Source organism: Acipenser ruthenus, chromosome 7, assembly GCF_902713425.1.
Source record: "Acipenser ruthenus chromosome 7, fAciRut3.2 maternal haplotype, whole genome shotgun sequence".
Classification (NCBI taxonomy): Eukaryota; Metazoa; Chordata; class Actinopteri; order Acipenseriformes; family Acipenseridae; genus Acipenser; species Acipenser ruthenus.
Window position 1 is genome coordinate 22853575 of NC_081195.1, and position 24571 is coordinate 22878145.

Genomic DNA, 24571 nt, shown 5'->3' on the forward strand with positions numbered 1-24571 from the left:
TATGTTAAACAGCCCATGTTACAATATCAGATTGATACAAACATGTATATTAAATTGTGTTATATCACTTACACAGACGAATTAGCTTATAAAAGCAATAATGAAGCACCTACTTCACCCAACTACGATCTAACGCTTCATGGTTGCCCTTGCTAAAGTTAACAAGTAAGCATGACTATGCTGGAGTACAGTATTGATCATTCATAAGCTGTACTTACAGTAGTGTAGTAATCGAACATCATCTTCAAGTGTAGTTACTTGGAGACCAGACTTCAGGTTCATCTGTACATGTTCAGAGATCCTATAAGAAAATACATACATACATAAATAAATAAACACTACTACTAATAATAATAAACAGTTCGTAAACAACAGAATCATATTCTATGTTCAAAATACACACCACAAAGAATGTATTGTGGAGTGGTGGTTAGGGTTCTGGACTCTTGACCAGATTATTAGATAATTATTGCAATGACAGCAAACGAGATTCAAAATCAATGTTGATTACTTTTTTTTAAATGGTCTATTCAATTGTTTTCTGTTTTCAGTTTTAATTGTAACACAAAGGCTATTGCAAGGTTTAAAATATGTTATCATATTTTTGACACAGTATCCTCAAGTCAACTAAACAACACAAAAACACGATTTACACGTTTTCATTTATATATTGTAATGTGTATCAGAGAGAGTTAGGAATGCTACAGTAATAACTAATACATTCTGGAATGCTCTGTCGCCTTCTGGCAGGGAAACTGGGGCTTAACGTTTTTACATCAAGATTGAAAACGTATTTTTACAAAATAGCTTTTTAATCTATTTTACAATCAAAACTTCAGTTTCTTTTTGTCCTTTTTTTAATACAACTTAATGATTAATTAGACTTTTTAATTGTTCTGTTTTGACAAACTGGCTTTTTATCTTAGTTTTTTAATTTTATAATTAAAACTTTTTTTATTTTTAAAATTTCTGTTTTTATTACTTTTTGTATTCGACTGTTTTGGGTTTTTGGTTTGGTTTAACTAAATACACAGGAAAAAAACACCCATACTGCATGAAATGCGCTTTTGTAACTTATGAAGACACACAGAAGACAACGTTTTAAAAGGAGCTACATACAAAATGTTAAATGGTGTCGTTTTAATGCTTGAACACGTTTATTAAATTACTTCAGTTAAATGCACCTATATTAAACAATTACAACGCATGGATATTATTATATATTACCGTTATTAGTACTGGCAACATATATACTTAAACAAACAGTTAACATTATGCAAAATGAAAAACAATATCTTACCTTTAAAACGCCTGATTCACATTTCCTCCCAGAGAAATAGCAATTTAGTAGTCCGCATTTTTTTTAAAAAAACAAACAAAAAAAATAGCAATGGAGGAGCACAACCTCCCTCGCCGCCATGTTGCCCGCAGCACCTGTGATTCAGGTGAGGGGGCGGGGCCCGAGTCAGGACTACACCTGAGGGGGCGGGGCCGGAGTCACTACGCATGGGAGGGGAGGGGATGGAAGGGGAGGGGGTCAGCGCCCTCAGGTGGAGAATTTCGGCATTTCATCATTGAAGCCCCAGTGTACAGAAATAACCTTGCACATTATGGGGGTATCCCCAATAAAATAAAGACAACGGATCTTCTATGTATGAAACATTCCATCAACAATCATATAATGGTACTTTTGTGTATATTGCCTAGTATTATAGTACTTAATTAGCAGATATTCTGCCCTTTTCAAAAACCTATAATTCATTTAAAGAAAAAATGTCCTTTCAAAATCGTTTTTTCACAAACAAAATTAAAATGTATATTCATAAAACTGTTCTAGATGGTTGTCGAAGGATCCGAAGGTATAAATCAGTCATATAAATATCTAACTGTTTCAAGACCATTAAATAGACTTTGGAAAAGTCTGGGGCTATGAGCCAAGGACTTGCGTATTACTTTAGTAAAACACAGTTCCTTTTATATTTGCATATCGAACCCTCAATTCCATTCAGACCTGATACCCTTACAAATAAATGTGGATTGTTCCCTATTTACAACCAAAGCTTTTCACCTCTGGTGACTCAAGTGCAATTATTGAAGGAGCTCTCCAAAACCTTAGCACCTATTATCACTATTCCAAAAGAGTAATTTAAAGTCTAGACGGCTGTTCCAGAAGATGGGAGGGAGGATCGCCTTGAATTAGAAAGAAGACTCAGCTGGAAAGCAGAGGTACGGAGACACTGGTGAGAACACAATGCTGCATTCTATTGGCAAATGGCAACACCACCCCTCCCCCCTCCCCTCCTGGCAATTCGGTGTAAAATCATCCGACAATAGCCATCCTATCGGTCAAAGGACTCCCCTATTGTTTACAAAACTTTTGCAAACATTTATAGAGCTGTGTGATAAAACAAAAACAAACAAACAAACAAACAAACAAAAAAAATACCCACACAGATATAAAAAAGGACATTATTCTCTCTCTCTCTCTCTCTCCCTCTCTCTCTCTCTCTCTCTCTCTCTCTCTCTCTCTCTCTCTCCCTCCCTTGTTTTAAATTGAGCGTTTGATAGAAATATATTACAAATATAATACATTTATTTAAAGCACTGGAAACGGTTCAAAGATTCAAACAAACTCGTTGTTAGTACAAACACCGCATAGGTTTAGTAGGTTAATGGTTTGAACCCCGCAAAAATTATTTTAACGTTAACTCTAAAAAATGCAAACAAACTTAGTAGCCGATGTGTTAAGTGATCCCTATAGATATAGGCCTACTGGCCATATTCATAAATAAATAAGGAATGCTTTTGAAGGACTGTTTTTTTTTTGCAGCTGGTTTATAAACATTGCCATAGATTGTTGAACTGGGTTTCATTAATTGCGAGAAATTGAATTTATTATTATTTATTTTTTAGCTGACGCCCTTATCCAGGGCGACTTTCAGTTGTTACAAGATATCACATTATTTTTACATACAATTACCCATTTATTGGTGCAATCTAGGTAAAGTACCTTGCTCAAGGGTACAGCAGCAGTGTCCCCCACCTGGGATTAAACCCACAACCCTCCAGTCAAGAGTCTAGAATCCTAACCGCTACTCCACAATACATTCTTTGTGATGTGTATTTTGAACGTAGAATATGATTCTGTTGTTTACGAACTGTTTATTAGTGGTAGTAGCCCTAATAACCACTAATAACTGCTACCGTTTAATTGATGAAGCACCCTTCAACAAAGTTATAAAGTTTTATGAATACTGCAGTTAATAACACCTGTCGAGATTATTGTGAATTCAGAGTCGAATAACAGGACGTACAGAAATCATTACGTTTATTTATTTATGTGGGCGTATTGTATTCTACTATATATATACATGGCAGAAGTGCAATCTGTCTATTCAAACTTCCTTTCTCTTTGGTCACTTGGCCTCTCAGATTCTAATTGCTGCACGCGGCACTACCTGGTTTGCATAGTGATTGGTACGCTGCTTGTTTACATCCTCAGGACGCGCTTGAAAACAAGAGCGGGCACGTCAATGGGAGATTTTACTTCAGGCATAATTTAAACGAAATTGATAATTAGGCCTACTACTACAAGTCCGGTTACACATTAATATACAAGAAATTACTGAATTTTAAACCCCCTTTAACACGTATTATTGTTAGTTATTTTCTTAATCCACACGGTGGCAGTAGAGAGTTAATTTTCCATTTTGGTGTGTAGTGTGGCAGTTTCTTGTAAATGACACTGAATAATAATAATAATAATAATAATAATAATAATAATAATAATAATAATAATAATAATAATAATAATAATAATAAGCATCTGATCATTATTGAAGATGATTAATACAAACAAATAATTAAATATACCTGTAAATGCATTTACTAAAGGCCTGTCAAAAAATATTCTGAGAGCTACGTGGCATATCTAAACTGGTATTAAAAGGACTCATTATTATTTATCTAAAATATACAGCTTAAAATGAAGGTACTTTTAGCGCTATAATATAGTTGTGCATATTGCTTTGTTAACATTTTTTTAAATATACCCAAGTGGCCAGGGAAAAAAAGATATACTAAAACGTATGTGAGATGTTATTTTAGCCTACTTTAAAAATGTGTTAGGGTTTTAATGCTGGATTATTCAGAAGAACTAAACTCAGGAACCTACTGAATATACACCCTGAAATTATTCCCTTCACATCGCAGCCTGTGCGTCGTCGTTTTGAGACGCCTCTTATCATTAACTACTTTGAAAGCTTTTCACTGCGAGTTTAGGTTTACTCCTGTGCAATTTCAGTTGTAACCACTAGGGTGAATACCAGTACAGTACATGCCCCAGTGACTGATGTTATTTCAGGCATTTCTGTAATGTTACATGTACAATGTTATATTCATGGTCTATGCTAAAGCATGTTTCAAGTGATAATACATATATTAACAATATCTGCCACAGTAAGGCCCAGCATTTGTGTACGGTACCTGATTTTTTAATTAAGTTCCACACCAGATAATAAATGCTGACCAAACCACCCTTGATTTATAGGGGGGTGTCTTATTTTTTTTGGAGGGTTCATATTTCAAACATCAGAAGACTTTAGTTTCGTCAGGTCCGAGCCAGTAGTTGCAGGGTGATCGATTATTTTCCAGGACGTTTCGACTTATCCAACACCAGAAAATATAATTTCAGTAAAGTGGCGTAGCTAGATCTCTGATAAATTCCAACCCTAATGTCTAGTGATACCATTGTTTTGTGAAAGGACAGCAGAACTGTGTTTAAATGTAAAGAAATTGATGGGGATACGATAATGTTAACCCACACAGATGCAGAAAATCAGACTTTGAAACTACTGTCCTCATTGATCAACCTCCAAACCTCAAAGTATCCCAAGGATTATATCCTATTTAAATGATTAGATCTGAAAATGTGAATGTGACGCTATATAAAGGAAGTTGGCATGGTATGGTAAGTTGGGAGCACAGGAGATTTCAGCAATCAAAATTAGCATAGCACTTCAGTGCCTCCTCCTCCTCCCCCCCCCCATGTTCTCTTATTAAAAATCTCCTCTTTCTTGACATTATGCATACTTATTGCTATCTTGCCAAGGGTCGCTAGGGCTAAGCAGAAGGACAGCATGCATCCCCCATTTCAATAGCTCCCAATGTGGTAGCTTGTGATTACATAAGAGAAGGTCCGTCCATCAGAGATTCTTTTGAAAAGAGCCCAGCTCCACAGCAAACAGTTGGACATCCCATTGAAAAAGTGGCAGGTTTTCCCCTTCTCGCTAGCTAGCAATAAATCTGCTTCCAAGCCCTTTAGCTGCTGAATGGAGTTGCAAATGACCCCCCTCTAATTTACATAAGTTACATTACCATACAGATGTTGTAAAAGAAAAGGGAGAATGTTTTCACAAAGCCAACAGAGATCTGACCAAGTTCTTTCTTCCTTTCTATTTTTCCAAGGAATAGTTATTGTATGCAGGCTCTCTTTTCAAAAGAGTTGTCCAGTCTGTTTTGCAAGCTGATCTTTATAAAGTGTATTTCATTATACTTCCAAAATGGTACCAAAAGAATAACGTTTTAAACCCAACTACTATCACATACAATAAGCGGAGAACCTACATGATATTTAAAACCACTTAATTTACTTTTGCTGCAGTGCCAAATTACTATAATTATTCCAGCAATTCATTAGTAATGTTGCCAAATGACTACATTACAAAACTCCTAACATAATACACGGTTGTAGATCTCAAATATTATGCCCTATTCAATATTTATAAATTAAATATTGAATACAACCTTTCTAGACTGTTAAAAAAACAATAACTGTCTAATATAGTTTCATAAGCATGTATTTAATCCATAAGAAACATATTGAAAAACTTCTTAAGAAACATTGTTATAAAAGAAACATACAGGTTCTAAGTTTTACTTACAAATTTGAATATAAGCAACAGCTCTCAACAATATTTTAGCTCTCTGGGGCTAATTTATTTTGTTTTCTGCAAAGAAAGTTAGACAACAAGGCTTACCATTAAAATAATAAACATATATTTTTATTTGACTTTATTTTCTGAATAACTAAGAAAATAGGAAGCCAATAATTTGTTTCATTGTTATTATTATTTAATAAAACTTTTTTTTTATTATTTTTTATAAAAAAAGGTGTCAAAAATATATCAAGGTATAAACAAAAACGATTCCCATGCAATGGAATGTAAACAAAGTCATTAAATAAAAAGAAAATCCAAAACAAACAAGATATACGACCACAACATAAAATAAATAAAACATTTTAAGTTAACAAATGTAAAAGCTTTTTTTTCTGTCATGAAGTTAAGGCAAAGGTTATACAAACACTTCATGTCTACATTGCTATACTCTGTTTACTATCGAGTACAGTTGCAAAAGTAATAAAATGAACACAACATAAAGAACACCTATTTTAAAACACTTCTTATGGCATAAACTTTATAGGCAACTCAAGCCCTGTAACCATTAAGGGAGATTCATATTTTATTTTTAATTGCCACATTGTATTTGTTTTTAGTGTACTCAACCAATTAAATATGTATCACAATCTCTATTAATAGTATACGAGACTTGCTCTAGATCTCATAAACTTTTTGTTTTTAATTATTATTAAAAATATTATTATTCATACGTGTCTTCTAAATCCTGAGATAGATCTACATTCAAGAAACTCTGTGTATTATTTTTTCTTAAAGCTACAAGATAGCCAACATACTACAAATCATTGGATAAAAAAAAAAAAATCAACAAAAAAGCAGGGTTACAATAACACCATTTCTTCACACTAAGAAAGCATTATGAAATAATAATTGTATACAAAATAACAAAAAACAAAACAGCAATACAAATAAATAACGATACAAATGTACAGAGCATTAGAGTTAGGCTATAGTCAACAATACTGTCTTCAAAGAAGGCTACATTTTACAGACATTTTGGAATAAACATAATATTTCATGTTAACTGCAGTTACAAAAACGTAAGGTAACTATAGCAACCTCAGCTTTGGTAACGTGCACCGTAATGGCAGAGACCGTGGGCTGAACCATTGCTATAAGGCATGCCATTTTCTAACTAGTAAGTGTATGCCGTGAATAGTTGCTTTGACCTCCGTGTATGGCACTTTTAAAAAGGCGATTTGCACACACACACACACACACTGTAGGTTAAAAAAAAACTATTCAAGCTTGCCAAATGCGCGTCACTAATATAAAAATGTTTCAATCTAGCAATGGTTAGTCTGTACAACGCCTACAATATTACTAATTATTAGAGCTAAAAAAAATGGGTACAGAAAATTCAGAAATAGAACTTTCTTCTTTATGTAAGTCTATATATATATATATATATATATATATATATATATATATATATATATATATATATATATATATATATATATATATACACACACACACATGTTTAAAGCTAATACAATAGAAGTACCCACAGTAGCTACAAATGTATACGACAGTATACAGAATCGGGGCTAGGAGACAAACAGTGGCAGACAACTGCAGAGCTGCTTACTTTCATTTTGATAACAAGAAATGCAATGTGCACCGCATTGGCGGCGTTACTATAACTGAAAAGCTGCTTCCTTTTAGTCGTCTGACACGGAGATCCTGCTGAATATGGGGAGCCGCCTGCCTTCGAAGCTCGGGGACTCGGAGCCACTGAGGCTGCTTGAGCTGGTGTAGTCTTCCTGGTCTGAGAGCGAGTCCGCCGAGGCGCTTCTCTGAAGCAGAGGCAGCCCCGGTAAAGTAAAGACAGTCCTATGGTGGTTGTGGGTTGTGGCCGGCTGAAGCCCGTTTTGGTCAGTGCCGTACGGACATTGTGCGCAGTTGGAGTCAGTGACCGCGTAAAAGCTTGGGGTGGCAGGCTGATCGTTGCCGACTTCCCCATAGAAAGGGTAGCTGTGCTTGAGAGCTCTGGGTTCGGGAAAAATGGGGGAGAGTAACTCAGGGCTGCCAGTGGAAGGTGGAGGAGACACAGAGGAAGCTCTCGAGAAGGCTAGGGGCTCATTGAGATTTTGGAAGCCGGAGGTGTACCTGGTTGAGAAACCGGCGAAGCTTATACTCTGGCGGAGCTGGGGACGTGCCTGCTGCGCATCGGTGGCTGCGGCGGGGCGCTGCTCGTCTGCGTTATGGATAAAGTGGCAGCGGGCGCCGTAGGGACAGAAACCAATGGTGTGGAATGTACGGCAGGGCTCGGTTTTGTATTTGGGGTGCCTAGAGAGACCTCGAACCTCGTCTGTGCCATGTGCGAATTGGCACTTACTTCCGTATTTGCAAGTGCCGCTCTCGTCGAAGGTACGGCACAGCTCAGTTTTGTACCGCGAAGACATGGGGGCAGGGGCAGGGGAAGTGGGCGATTTGGAAGGGGACAAGGAACTAGTGCTGCTTCCCAAGCCGGGAGGGGGTGCCAGAGGAGGGGGAGCGACCTGAGGAGGACCACCGAAATTGCTGACCTGGCTTTCGATCATGCTGACCGAGCGGTCCACCCTGAACGGGATCTGATTGAGGCAGGACCGGGGAAGTTGCTGCTGCATCTCCCGGCTCCAGTGTTGACTGTCCTGCGGCTGCAGAGGCCACCCGGAATGCTCGCTGAGTTGGTCTGCGCTGCCGTTATTGAATTTGGAGTTGGGGAGGGTGACGGGGCAAGTCGAGTGCCTGCGTTGGAATCCTCGTGTCTTCTTTTGCGTCAAACTAGGCATAACGCCACCTGTCAAATCCATGGTGAGAAAGTTCTGTAATTAAGGGAGAAACACAAAACAAAGCGTGAGTAAACTACATCAAACCGTTTCTTTAAGATAACTAAACAACAACTAAAACAAAGCAGTGCACTTTTGCAAAAAGACTTGGGTAAACAGAACCTAAACAGCTATGGACATAAGTTTTGCATCACCCTATAGAATTAACTAATTTTGCTTCATAATGTCAAAAGAAACCTGCTGAACAATATTAAGTTAACATATTGAATTACATACCGCTTTTGTAATTTTCCATATACTTAATGAAAAACTGATTATTATTTTTTTTTTTTTTTTTAAGTGTGACATTTAAAAATCTAACATGAAATACTGCACTACGATTATGGGTTCCGGTAGACTTTTGCGATACAATGTTGTAGTTTATTTGATTGCATGATGTTCAGTAAAATATCTAAATTATGTTCATATATATATATATATATATATATATATATATATATATATATATATATATATATATATATATATATATATATATATATATATAATGATGTCTCAATACTAAAATTCTAGGTTATGCAAAACCTGTGTCCATCCATAGCTGTACAACGAAACTAAACCTTACCTTGAAATATAACGTTTTTGCTTATTTTGACATCACAAACATCATAAATTCAGGTGTTACGATATCAATGAAGACGACACCATCATTACTCTGTTTTGCCTTGCAGCCACATTGTATCAATATCAAATGTGGTTTCTTAAAAATACCACTAAATAAGTTGATCCCTATATTCTGGGACAGTTGTAATGAGATGAAATTGTAAATCACAAAAATCATATATATATATATATATTCTCACCTTGCAGAATTCATCGTCCAACTCCATAAACGGGGTGAGAAAGTCGGAGGGCATTTTTTTTTTTTTTTTTTTGCTGAGCAGGCTTGGTGATATGGTTCGGGATCGTATCCCAGTTAAAACAGTCTCAAAATCAAGCCGATAGCACTCTTCCTAATAACTCCAAACAAACTCTCGGGAACTTGAAAACTCCAGAGCTTCTGGAATCTTTATACATAAACCGCGAGCACGAGACCCCTCCCAGAGGGCGGTGTTTTAATGTTACGTCACGTCACTAGTTCTAGTGACCAAACGCAAACAGATAGACGCTGTTATGTATAATGGCAATTCAGTTTCACAAGGTTAAGAGCTGATTAAGTCATTCATCAAATTGTCACTTAAAAGAGGTATTTAGGTTCAGAAATAAACAAAGAGGTACGGAGTTAGGGTTTACACCTTGTGTCGTTTTCCATGCGTTTGAATGGACGTTTTCTTTTCTAATTAAATGTTTGGGGATATGTGCTCCTAATGGCGATGACATGCAACTGCTGTTGCAAAAAAATACTTTTTAGTTTGTATCCTTATATTTATAGTTCTGTAACATATTCCATAAACTTTTTACTCCACTGCAAAGATCTCCAAATACAATTATATGTTTTTATTTTAACAAATCATAAAACATATCTATCAAGATATTATATTTGCCATTTTTAAATAACATGTTTTAACATTCCGGAAGACATATATTTACATTTTACATCGTAATACATTTCTATATCATAATTATCAGCCCATTTTGAATATTCAACATTTTTAATGTACCGGCTAATTAAATCGTATGCCTATACATGCAACATATATTGAATAGGCTGTATGTGTGTCATATTCCATCTCCAACATAATACACATATTGTCAGTCCATATGGGAAGCAGTACTTGCATCAACTTTACTTATAAGAGCCTTTTTTAAAAGTCTCACTGATTCTTTATTTTAATTGATCTGACTGATGGATGGATTCCTTGTGTGCTTTGTTTATTTGTAACTCCCTTTCTCTAATTGTATCAAACAGCACTCTGTCGTGTACCCTCTTATTCACAAAGTCCATTTCAAAAGGTGTTCTTAACCTGCCTCTATAGCGAGTTGAATGATGGTTCTGGACAGTGTCCTAGTCAGAGAAAACGTTTACTTGTCATTCACCTGACTTACAGTTTCTGTAAATACACAAGATGTCACAGCATGTCTAAAAGTGGTAGCTAATTAAATCAAACCAAAAATATTATTCATATTATAACATTATATGGGTCTCAAATGGGATGTTTTGAATGAAACACATATTCTAGCAAACATGTATTTTTCCTTTTATGTGATATCTGCTTCTCCATTTGTGATGGAACTTGGTAAGGTCATTCTTTAGTGCTTCTTTAATTATTGAGATGTATCAAAATTAGCGGAGATATGGAGGCACCTGGCCATCTACTTTTTTACACCTTTAGTTTTGACTAGTTTTGACATTCCTACTAATGGGTGTTATGTATGAATGTTACAGTTTAAATGACCTGCAGCTTAGTAAATTCACAATATAGCAGTGCTAAACCAAACTAGAGTGAAAATGTATTGTAGTAAACATTTCAATGGGTTTGAATATGTATAATTAACCTCTGGAAAATATTTAAGGAATCAAAAATATTATTCATATTATAACATTATATGGGTCTCAAATGGGATGTATTGTAACACTTGAAATGTATTTGCTTACGATTGTAAGTCGCCCTGGATAAGGGTGTCTGCTAAGAAATAAATAATAATAATAATAATAATAATAATAATACTAATAATAATAATAATAATAATAATAATAATAATAATAATTTGAATATTTGCAGCATTTTTCCATGATGGAAAGGGTGATACCGGTAAAGAAAAATATACAGTACTTATAATGAACAATAGCTGTTATGTGCACCTTTTCCTAAGTGTAAACATGTGTATGAGTCACCATTGACACCTACGTAAATATATCACCTGTAATCCTCACACAGTAGAATACCTCCTGGCAATATCAGTTCTGTACAGTGATGTCAAAAGTTTTGCATCACCCAGTAGTATGAACTAATTTTGCTTCATAAAGTCGAATGAAACCTGCTGGATAATGTTATGTTCACATGTTGAATTACATATCGCTTTGTAGACAAAAAACTGGCAATTGAAAAATGTGACATTTTGGAATCTAACATGAAATACCGTACTACTATTATGGCTTCTGGCAAACTTTTCCGATGTTATTTTGTAGTTTCTTTGATTACATGATGTTACATAAAAGATCACAATTATGCTCATATATATATATATATATATATATATATATATATATATATATATATATATATATATATATGATAATAAATAGCCTGAAAGGAATTCCCGCAAGGAGAGAAGGTTTGCAAAAAAAGAAATAAAAAAAGAAAAGAAAAGCAAATATTGATAGTTTGTTCAGATTACAGAACATTATTACTGTATCACAATGAGACATCACACTGCTACAATACAATCACTGTGTTTTAACCTTCTCACCTTACACAGTGCTGTGGTGTGATTCTTACCACTGTGCCTGTGCTCCCAGGACGGCTGTCTACAGGCTGCCCTGCACCCAGAGGCATTCTCTGTGATAGCATTTTACAGCCAGGTGCTGTCACATGGTGGGATGAGTGGTCCCTGTCTTTATTTAGATACATCATTTTTTAAAAAAAACTGTATGAACATAATTTATATCTTTTATTTAACATCATGTAAACAAAGAAACAGCAAAATGATATTTTCTGTTAGATTTTGAAATGTTAATTTTTGTCATTTTTTTATGTATTTTTTTCCTTGTTAAGTATATAGAAAACTACAAAGCGGTGTGTAATTCAATATGTTAACGTAACATTATTCATCAAGTTTCATTTGACTATGAAGCAAAATGTGTTAATTCTATAGGGTGATGCAACACTTTTGGCCATAGCTGTATATACTGGCTAGGAGATAAGCTCATGGGAGCTTATCAAGGTAGGGATCAAGCAATCCCAAGCTGAGATGTACACACAATAATACAATGTAATACAATATTTATAGTTGACGACTGGCTTCTAAACAGTAATAGGGATAGCTCAGTCTGTCACCGGTACACAGTATATTTCACTGCCGTTTGCCTTTAAGACATTAGAAAAACTAAACAGAAACTTTATTTTAAACACAAAAAATGCAATTAAATATTTCATTTAATACCTCTGTAGAAATAGGCAGGTCAGGGGTGTTGTGTTTTTTTTTTTTTTTAGTAGAATCTTCTCTTTGTTGCATTACATCCAGTTTATCCAGTTTTGTGGACAATCAACTGGGTGTTTTTATTCCAAGGTGTTAGTAATGTCAGCTTGAATTTTTTTCACACAGTTTTGTTGTTGTTGTTGTTGTATGTATGTTTTGACAACATAACTAGAAAAGTCTCAAAGGACATTAATAGTTACAGAGTCAGGTCAATTGCCGAAGCATATATTGACAATGATCTGGAAAAAACAAACAAACAAACAAAAGACGATTGGGTTTGACTGGTTTGAATTCTCTGAGACACTATTAGAGACATATAACCCTACCAATGCACTAAAATCAAATGATGTGCCTACTCTTAAAATCCCTAAATTGAGATCTAATATGGGCCAACGTGCCTTTGTATATCAAGCATCTCATATTTGGAATCGCCTTTTGAACATAGAAACAGCCTCTTCACAAAACCTTTTTAAATCACTCAAAAATATGTATTTGAAATCTGCCCAGGGTTGTTTATCCTGTAGGAATGTGACCAGGAGCATGTCAATTTAAACTGTTCTATTTTGTATGCTTTTATTTTGCATTGCTGTTTTTGTGATTGTTTTAAGTGTTGCTGTCCTGTTTGAATGATGATTTTAAAATGATATTTCCTACTGCCTTCTCTTGCCAGGACTGCCTTGCAAATTAGATGCATATCTCAAGGGTTCTTGGTTAAATACATGCATTTGAAATAGATTTGCTGCTTTGGTTTTGTAGTATGCAACAGAGGGTTACATCAATCCCTCTCTTTTTTTTAACCAGGTAAGTCAATTGAAAACAAATTCTCATTTGCAAAGTTACAGCTAGCCAGCCAGCCTGGGAACAGAGTCCCAGTGTTGAGAATCACACCCAGACACTGTCAACTGTGAAGTCTACAGCAGTGATTATACTGATGCAGTGATATGTCTCAGTGTGATAAGGTACTGTAATCTGAACAAACTATCAATATTTGCTTGTGTGCGTGTGTGTTTTAATCCTTTCTCATCGCTGAAGACTTGATGGCACCAGGTAGCAAGCCTCACTGATGACTTTTGACACCTTTTTAGAAATCAAGCCATAAGCTTGGCTCCCTGTGCCAAACACATTCCCAGGGTACTGTCGAGTAAAATGTCCTTTATGCATAATATAAGTATGGGGAAATAAATTTGATTTGGTTAAAAACTAAGCAAGCTTATACATCATATAGCCAGTTTATCAAATCTATAGGTGCATCGTCCACAGCTATAAATATATATAACAATATATAATATATTATTATAAATATATAAAACAACAACAAAAAATGTTTGCAGATTGCTAAAACTTTTAAAGGTAAAGCCTTGGAGCCTCACATTTACATTACATTATATTAATATGTGCATGCATGTTTTCAGTATTCAAAGGCTTTTGTGAAGAGTCTAGTCATTTCTTGCTTTTGATTATTATTCATTTTTGATTATTATTCATTTCTTGCATCGATTATTGTTGGCCAATCTAAGACACTGCTTCAGTATGCTGTACGTTTACTGCAATTAACACAATTAAGTGTTGTTCTTTGACTGAACCTTGTCTACCAATTGTCCTTGCAGTCTATCAGTCTATTCAAACCCACTAAACTGTATAAATTTGGTTTATTCAATGTTAGGCCATGTTGAATATCAGTTTGTCCCATAGTGTGCTTTGCAAGGGGCCTGTGTTCAATATTTCCCAATTATTGATGTGTATTTGCTTTGTAAATCTACAGCTATGGCCATAAGTTTGCATAACCTCGAATTTTAAGCATGAGACATTATGTAATCAAAGAAACTACAACATTATGTAACAAAAGTCTATCGGAAGCCATAATAGTAGAACAGTATTTCATGCTAGATTTTGAAACGTCACATTTTTATTCGTTTTTCGTTAAGTATATGGAAAACTACAAAGCGGTATGTAATTCAATATGTTAACGTAGCATTATTCAGCAGGTTTCATTCGACTTTATGAAGCAAAATTTGTTAATTCTACAGTGCTGCAAAAAAGTACATCTGATTTAAAAACCCTTATGGATTCCTCTTTTAAGTTTTATACTAGGCGATACAGACATTAACTACATAACAGTTCCTGCAGGTAAACCCTATCGGGAATAGTCTCTGTACTTTTCCCTAGCAAAAAACAAATCAGTTCCAGAAATAGACTGACCTCCATTCATTCATGTTTTTAAAACGAAAGAAAGGTAAACACATGTCACCCTCAACATAAACATCATGATAAGTGGACCCTGAAAGCAACAGTTTCCCACATTGCTATAAACAAGCCATACACTGTCTGGTTACAAAATGAACAGTCTCCTGTTGCAATAGACGACTCCTCGGACAGACCACACAATCTATTTATTGATTTAAACATGCTATGGGTTAGATCGTGCAACAGCATATTTCAGCTGGCCTGAATCTGGCTGCTCTGGCCACAAATGAAAAGGGATAGATCAACTTGGTCGACTGTGGACGTTAATCACACAACTAACCGCAAACAATTGAACACAGTTATAAGAACGTAAGACAAGGTTGGGAACGAGAAAAGGCCATCCGGCCCACCAAGTCTCGTCCCTTTTAGCACACAGTTCTCTCCTACTGGGGGGGAACTAATTTAAAAGCATAGAATCTAGTCTTTTTCTTATGTTCCCAGTGTTTTAGATCCTACTACTTCACCTGATAGGCTATTTCATGCATTTATAAAAAAAACAAACAAAAAAAAAACAGTGTAAAAAAGTACTTCCTACCTTCTAAAATAAATTCTACTCAGCTTCCACTTATGACCTCTTGTTTATCTCTCTGTGCTAAATTTGAAGTGCCTCACACATTCAAGCATAGATGAATATTAATACTTTACTTACTTGGTGTTGCAAGGTTCCTGGATTTAAACCAACTGTTTTAATACAGTCACTGATTACATGGGGTTTGTTATCTATATTGGCGTTCTTAAAGACAACAAAAAGCACGTCTTTCAACCCTGCTGCATTGAAACAAACATTAATACAGTACATTTAACTTTTTACTGGTATTTTCTTTTATTTAGTTCAGCATTTACGGAGAATAAACTTATAATCATAGCTAGACAGATTCACACTAATGAGTTTATTTAGCAGATTTTGATTTAAGTTGGCCTGAATAGTCGTTCAAATAATTTCATAGTTATCCACGTTAGGTACTTAGCTTTAATTGGAACTGTAAAATTAAAACTAATGATGTTGAAACTGAGGGGGAACTGTTTGAAAATGTTGTACTGCACTGTATAAATTCTTAAATTGTCCGTATAACAGCTTCACATACAAAATAACTTAAACCTTCGATAAACCATTCTCAGATACACAGGGTAGCGTATATTGGTTAAACCACTGCTGAAAAAGAGAAAAATACCCACTTTCATTCAATTCAGTCAGTGCAGTAAAAAAACACACACATTATTGCTTTTCTCTTCAAGGGCTGTGTCCTCTTATGCTTTGAAAGATATCCCCACCCTTCCCCACCCCCTTACATTCTCTCTCTCTGTGGCTTGAGGAAATTGTTTTGGCCATCATAAACTGTAAACAAAAGCCTTTCGACTGGAATAAAATGGCAGAATGGGTGCCATTAAACTGTATTGCCTGAAAGATAAGGTTCAGTGGGGTAGTTGTTAGCAGGCCATTTACTCTGGGGAGGGGGAGTGGGAGGGGGGGGGGGGGGGGGGGGGGGGGATGGTTACCATTGACACCTGTATTACAACCCCCGCTGGACTGCAATACAGAACTATTCACTTTAATGGTTCACACTACTGAAGAATCTCCAGCAATGTGATCTCGTTCCCAGATACACAGGCACGTGATTTAAGGTAGTGTTTGTTGAATATAATCATATTGCTATAATGAAACTGATGCTGTTTTGTATAGAGGTGACTCCTACCTTTTTGCAGCCCTTTTGTTTGAGTCTGTTAGTTGCCTGGGCACGTAGGTGATGTTTGCATTGTGGTTAAGGCGCACAAGGTATGGTAAAGCATTTTAATAATAAACATGGCTCACCATGGAAAAGTGTGGTAAATGTATAGTAAAACCATCGGAAAACTGCAAAATGACCTTGCAAATTTACCATGGGAAACATTTATAAGGGCAGCACCCTAATGGAAAAATAGATGTATTGCTCAAACAAAATAAAACTACCAATTATTTCAATTTGACCTTTCAATTTAGATATTTCAATTTAACATTTCAACTGTTGTGCAAGTTGGGTTGTGTTTACTTCGATGTTTGCAAGACCAGCTTTTTTTGTCCAAGTGGTCTTTTTCGGTACACAGGGGCATATTTTGAAACATTTTCAGAGACGTATTAAACTATTAAGAAAGGACTTGTAACTGTAAAGGTACCATCTTCTTTTCTTCCTAGTTTTATGTTTTTACAATAACTATTGTTCTATCCTTCTAAAAGACGGTACCTTGCTGATTAAAAGTAGCGTTAATATCCTCTGCAGTGCTCGTTACCTGTAGATAATTGATTTGGTTTCTTGCTACGTGGCCTTCAGCTCAGGATACCTAACTGTGGCTAATGATCTAGCAGGTACTTTGTCAGGCATTAACACTTAATTAAAATCCTTTGCACACTTAAAAAAAGAAGGGGGGTATCTATTAAAGCTTATCAAGATATTTAGTAAGCAAGGGGGTATAATTCGACGACCCCCCCCCAATTATTTTGACTTTAGTTAACCGTTGCAAGGATCTTCCCAGTTATAACAGCAGGGTACTCCGTACAGGCAGTATAGAAGGATTTGCAGGCTGCATTTGATATTGTACAGCACAGACTATTTCAGGACCGTTTATTATTTAATGTATCCAATACAAAAAACATGCTGTTCTGTTCCAATAGGAGGAAGATTAGAAATCTGACTGGGGTTATTTTTACACACTATGGAAAGTTACTAGATAAAGTTTACTTTTATAAATATCCAGGTATATGGATATGTCTAGCAGGTTAAATTACTGCTACTATTTTCCCTGTCTTAGATTATGGTGATTATATTTATCAGTTTGCTTGTAAGCAGTCTCTACGTCAATTAGATGCACTGTATGATTCACGTGGCAGGTTTGTTCCAGTGTTCCCCTTAGATGCATCATTGTCACGTGTACAGAAAACTAGGCTGACTCTCACCTATGAACCAGAGGCTTTCTCAGTGGTATGGTTTAGTAGTTAAGGTTTTTACAGGTATGACACCTCCTTATTTGAGTGCTCTGGTAGAAAGGACTAGCACTGGTTATCGTTTACACTCTTATGATTCTGTTAATGTGGCTGTTCCAAGGGTTTGAACACATGTGGGAGAATTATCTTTTGCACATCAACTCCCCAAGACATGGAATTGTTTCCATCACAGTATGAAGATGGAATCTGATCATCTTTTCTTCTCCGGTTTTAAAGATCGTATTTGTGAATTGCTTAGAACCCCCTGCCAGTGCTGCGCCTTCAGTCCACACTAACAAATAGTTACCTCTTATGTATTCTATTCTTTGATCTCGGTATGCTGCGGAATACATTTGAACCACATCTGTTTTTAATGTATTGTTTGTCTGTTTAAAATGTTTTCCATTTACACTTGCTTTGTAAATGAGGCCTCGGTCTCATTGAGTAAATCCCCTGGTTAAATAAATACATAAATAAATACATAAATAAATAAAGCACGTATGTGAAATGAACCAATTAAGAATTGGTAAAAAAAATCCAGTATTTCTTATCTAGCGTAAATAATATGTCATCGTGTGCACAAAAAAACAACAGCTTTTTCCTCCTGTGTAGAATTATGACAGACGTACATTTATGTTGTAACAGGACGTCGGCTGGGTGAGTAATGGCAACCTCGCACACTGCAAGCAAGCGTCTTAACCACAATGCAAAAGAGCCGGGCTCGTCTGCATTCGTGGTTTTAGAGCATTTATCCTCATCTTGTCTTAGTGACAGGACACAGGACAGAATCCGTAATTACAGTGTTTTGCACAGCAATGCCCATCATGTACAATGGGTCTTTTATTATAACAGAAATCATTTCGTCCAGTTTAAGAAGACCAAATTGCAAGATATCTCTTATAATAAGAAGAAATTCCCTAAACACAATGTATTGGTTTAAATCACGTCTCAGATCATTGTTAAGGATTTCTCATAATCCATATAGGCAAGGTTCAACAATTAATGCATCAGCCTGTTTAAATCCCTCAGTGATGTCATTGATTGATGAAGCAACTGAAGTCTGTCAAGTGTCAACAGCATTGTGCAGTATCCACTCACTGCCCCCCAGGACCCCAATGTTTGGGAGTTTCGGTCCAACGCTTATCAGATCAATGTGGGTCTGGTTTGGGAAGGATGACATTTTAGTCAGATAAGGCTTTACATTTTGTATCAATAAATTCGATTTATGGAGCACTTCAAATGAACAGACATGACAAAGTGCTAGACCAAGATAAAGACGGGTCTTTAAAAGTGTTTTTTAAGTGTAGACTAAACAATCTTGGATATGCGAGCGTGTAGAATGTGTGCACGTTAGCTGCTTGGCCACTTTATTAGGATCTGCACCCAATATCAGGTTGGGTTACTGTCAGTGTGACTCCACAAGGTGTTAGAAGGTGTTTCAAGGGAATCCATTCAGTTACCCAACTGGGGGTTTTGGATTTTAAATGTATATTTACTGGGGTGTGCTTACTTCAATGGTTTGCGAGACCGGCTTTTTTTGCCGAAGAGGGATTTTGAGATAAGCAGGGCCATATTTTGAAGTATTTTCAGAGACGTATTAAACTAGAAAGAAATGACTTGGAACAATAAGGTACCAGCTTCTTTTACTTGCTAGTTTTATGTTTTTACAATTGCTCTATGCTTCTCCAAAACTGTACCTTTCCGGTTTATGGTAGCGTTAATATCCTCTGCAGTGTTCATTGCCTGTAGATAATTGACTTTGTCTCTCATTACGTGGCCTTCAGCTCAGGATACCTAACTGTGGCTAATTGCTTAGCAGGTAGTAACTCTGTCAGACATTAACGCTTAATTAAAATCCTTTGTGTAACAGGTAACAGGTAAAGTAAGCAGAGGAGCGAGATTGCACCTTCATCATCCCAGATATACTCAATTGGATTAAGATCCAGGGATTGTGGTGGCCACAGAAGTCATGCTCCACAAACCATTCGTGCACAGTTCCTGCATGGTGGATGGATGCATTATCTTCTGTAAAGTAGCCATCACTATTAGGGTACAAGTGCAGAAATGTTGGGTGGACTTGATCCACGTCAAAGAATAAGACCGCACAGTTGTATACCTTAACTTTGGAACTCAATTACAACACGTATTAAGAACATATATTCAGGTCAGATGTATTAGGGAATTTGCAGCTGTTTAGATTTGCCTTTACTTGTTATAGTAATTTGGCCATTGTAGGATGTGAGTTAATGCTAATCATGGCCTATGAAATCAGATTATTATTATTATTATTATTATTATTATTATTATTATTATTATTATTATTATTATTATTATATACAATTACAACATGTTAAAAATATCCAGGTCTAAAAGTAACCCTTTCCCTCGGGGGAAAAAAAAGTTAACCCTTGACATCCACCACTTTTTCTTGGAGTGACAGCTTCAACCTAACATATTGGTGTTGTTGACCAATTCACATCAATTCACTAGAATGCATTTCTCATATTCTGTCTTGTGATCACTGGGAACCCATTATAATCCTAGTGTATTACCTTGATGAAACCCTAGCAGAACCATTAGCATACCACAGCACTGCCACCAATGGAAACACAACTGATTTGGAACAAATAATGTACTAGGTTCTGATATGTTAGAACACTTTGTGATACTGAGATGGTTCCATGGCACTGCAATGGCATACCAGTGTGTTTTGGTTCACTCTTGCGTAAATTTAATCTCAAAGTGATTACACAATTCAGCCCAGTGCACATTTGCAACAAGCAGTCACTCCAGTCCAGGGTAGGCTTGAGGCATGGAGACTGAACTGCTCCCTCACCCCCTAAGAGAAAGGGTGTTCACTCGAGAACAGGGAAGTCTTGAGGCATGGAGTCTGAACTGCTCCTTCTCCCCATAAAATAAAGGGTGCTCCCTCCAGTCCAGCGCAGACTTAAGGCACGGGGACTGAACTGCTCTGTCACTTCCGTAATAGAAAGTGTGATGCTTCCAGATCTGGGCAGATTTTAGGTGTTTGTGTTGGGTAATATGGAGAAGCTCAATATATAACGGTGGTTTCATGTAAATATTAACCTAGGGTGAAGAGCATCCAAGGGTGCCGTATCCCCATAAAGCACAATGGTCTTTTCTTATCCTTCACAGGAAAACAAACATGTCTGCTATTGAATTGTAAACTGGATTGAGGAAAGCAAACGCTCACGCACACACACACACCACATAAACACACACAAACTTGTTTTCTAGTGACAATGGAGCTGGGTATGTTTAAGTAGGGCTGTTTTTTGTCTCATTCTTATCAATTGAAGGTTTACTCACCAACAGTGGGTGTTAATATTTGCTAAAAGTGTGTCGGTAAACTTGAAGAAACTTTGTTCAAGGCACAGTGTGAGAAACCTTTGCTTTTAAGATGTGTATTCAGTGATATAATACATGATTATTATTATTAAATTGTGAGGTAAGAAAAACAAATTCTATTTTCACAACGCTGCTAATAAGATAGAGGGTGCTGGCACACAGTCTTCCAGCTTGTATAGGTATCATTTAATAATGAACTGATTAAGACCTGAAAGGAGTTTACATTGGTTTAATTTAAACAAATACCAGGAGGGCTAACGGACCTGTAGGATACCATAGGCAGATGCGATCTGACATGACGAGTTTACATTGCTCTCCAGATATATTTGACCATTTTTCAATTATCACCTCAATTTCCTTCATTTGTGGGGTTGAAATTCTTCAGACAAGTAAAGAAGGAACCTATTGTTTGTAACACAGGAAGTGAATGAGTAGAGAAAAACAATGTAGTGCCAAAGTGGAAATAATAAATCTGGAAAATAAAATAATTAATCACGTAACAATTGGAAATGAGAATGATCAGAACTCCTTCTTAAACGCCAACAAATGCTGTATAAGTACTGTATATGCATAATCACTTTTTTCACGAGAGAGAGAGAGAGAGAGAGAGAGAGAGAGAATCTTGAGAACACCTCAAGATTTGTCATTTATCTCCTTTATATACCTACCTGCATGAAAACCACTTTGTGCTTTAATTAGGCATCTTAAACAACTTCTAAAAAGTCTCATGCATTTTACCATTTCTCTTACTGTTTAAAATGAATTGCACATGTGGCCAATTAAAGTCATCAATTACATTAGACAATCACTAACTTGCCTATTTTGACAATTTTCCAAGATTTTCATTTCCAGTGGTTTGATTTCATCTGCACAACAAATCAAAACTACATAAGCAATGTGAGGTTCTAATACATTTGCACACTACTTTATATATAATCTATCTTGTGCATTCGTAATATGTAAGGCTTGTAACACCAAAGGACTTAGAAGGATATGAAAAAAAAGTGTTAGAAATTAGATTGAAAATTACCTTGGATCTACATTTGATACAGGCTACCGTAACTGATATGTAAAATGGAATAATTACTCCAATTTAAATATACAGGTTAGGACTTATATGTTTAGAATTCTATTCAAGTATTTGAACAGGCTCAGGCTTAACATATTTATAAGTGCTGCAGTTGTCATGGGGACATGTCTTATAATACAGCATTATTGTTAATGACAGGTAACACAATGTGATGGATGCAGTCTGAAAATAGGTGACGCCACTTTGTTGGAAATTTTGCTTGACAGAACAATCAAGTGAGGGATTCTCATAACTTATCAACAATAGTATTGCCCAAAGACTGAAATGTGACCACAGATTTGTTCTACAATACGCAACAATAAGCTACATGCAAATTAATTCAGTTTCTAAATTGCCACATTCAAGACAAGAACCCCAATGGCATACCATTGCATACCCGTAATGAATTCCTTAGCATGATGTTGCTATAGTGGGTTCATTAAGGTTTAAGCCTTCATGCAAAAGTTGTCAGGCTAGTCCAGGGGTAAATGCACTGCCCTTTCACCTCATTGGACTTGGGTTCAGTACTGACACCAAAGATCGTCATCCATCATGTGCTTTGGTGGTCACTTGAAGCTCTGTGACACTAAATAACCAACCCATCTTAAAAGGAATCCCCTTTGAACTTGTATAAGTATTCATTGTTGCATCTGTTTTGTAATTACAGCAGAACCACACACCTTGGGAATGTGAATTTGTTCCAGTTGCAGGTGCACTCGGTAAGAGAACAGTGCACAGCCTTTGTTTTATTAGAATTATTGAAAGTTTTTTCACTAGGGTATGAGTTTTTTCACTCATACCCTAGTGGTGGTTTATTTGTAGGTTTGCTAGTTTCCAGACACAAACAAATAGCCACTCCCCCAACAAAGAGTCCTAGTTCCGACTATAGCTTTTAACAAACCATTTTTTATGTGTATTTTTATGCTGTTTCATCATTAAGTGTGTAGGGGAGGATGCATGGTAGTGACACATTGAAGCTGCAAATTGATTGATAGACGCAGATGATTGGCATCCGCTGTTGAGTATAGGTATACTGGTGTAAGCTTTGTATGGACAGCAAAATACTTGTCATGGCAACCGTTAAGACCGATTCGGTATGTCTGTCTGTCACACGCAGGATAACTGCCTTGATTTTTACCAAATTTTTATCTTACACTCCTAGCCTCCTGTAGATGTTTCGGATTTCATTTTGTTTTAATACAACAAACTCTCAATTTTAGATACATTTTTTTTTAACTTTTCAGTTACTGATTATTACACGAATCTGAGGAGTGGCATTATGTGCGGGGCATTGTTTTTTAGTGTTCAGTGTTTGAGAACAGCCAGTGAATTTTTCACGTTTTTAAAAGCTCCTTTAACCATACCGCAAAATAAAATAAAAATAAAAAGTAAAAAGAACGAACATTGAGGTTACGACTACAGTTGATATTAGCCTCACCCCTTTATCCTGTTTAATTTCTTGTCATAATGAATTATTTATTTGGCTGTACAGTTGCAACTCCCTCTCGTCTATGAACATAAAATACAGTTTGGTGGTGTTCACTCTTTTAATACTCAGAATGTTTTATTGTTTCCTAACGATCGTTTTGTGGCGGTAAATTATTCACGCCATATTTTTGCATTTCAAAACTCTGAGTGGTTTCGTATAAACACTAATTAAACCCTCCAGACCCACACTAATCCCTAGCCTGCCATGTTATCTGACCACACTCAAGGTTTTAGAAGCCAGGAAGGAATGGCTTTGTAACTGTTAACACCTCTTATATCATTCATAAGTAACGGTTGCCTGCTACTCACCGTTTTCTTTCTTTTTTTATGTGTGTGTGATGAGTTGTGGTGCTCTTCCAAGTAAGAAAGATAATATTTTTATGGCAGGGATCATGAATTATCTTATGGAGTGAGGGAACAGTTCAGTCTCCATGCCTCAAGCCTACCCTGGACTGGAGTGAACACCCTTTCTCTTAGGGGGTGAGGGAGCAGTTCAGCCTCCATGCCTCAAGCCTACCCTGGACTGGAGTGAACACCCTTTCTCTTAGGGGGT

At 36.2% G+C, this 24571-nt stretch overlaps 1 protein-coding gene across 2 annotated transcripts in view; it reads right to left on the bottom strand.

The window, feature by feature from the left end:
- Window positions 1-6034: 6034 nt before the first annotated feature.
- Window positions 6035-24571, bottom strand: part of LOC117415084 (mRNA decay activator protein ZFP36L2-B-like) — a 55548-nt gene continuing 37011 nt past the window's right edge. The window contains exons 1-2 of one of the 2 annotated variants that reach the window (XM_034025025.3): window positions 9616-9805; window positions 6035-8788 (exon numbers count right to left, since the gene is read on the bottom strand). In XM_034025025.3, coding sequence (XP_033880916.2) covers window positions 7643-8788; window positions 9616-9669 — 1200 coding nt within the window. In that variant the 5' untranslated portion in view covers window positions 9670-9805 and the 3' untranslated portion in view covers window positions 6035-7642. Of the gene's footprint in view, window positions 8789-9615; window positions 9806-24571 lie in introns of those variants that run through there. The other variant, XM_059026661.1, reaches the window with a different exon arrangement.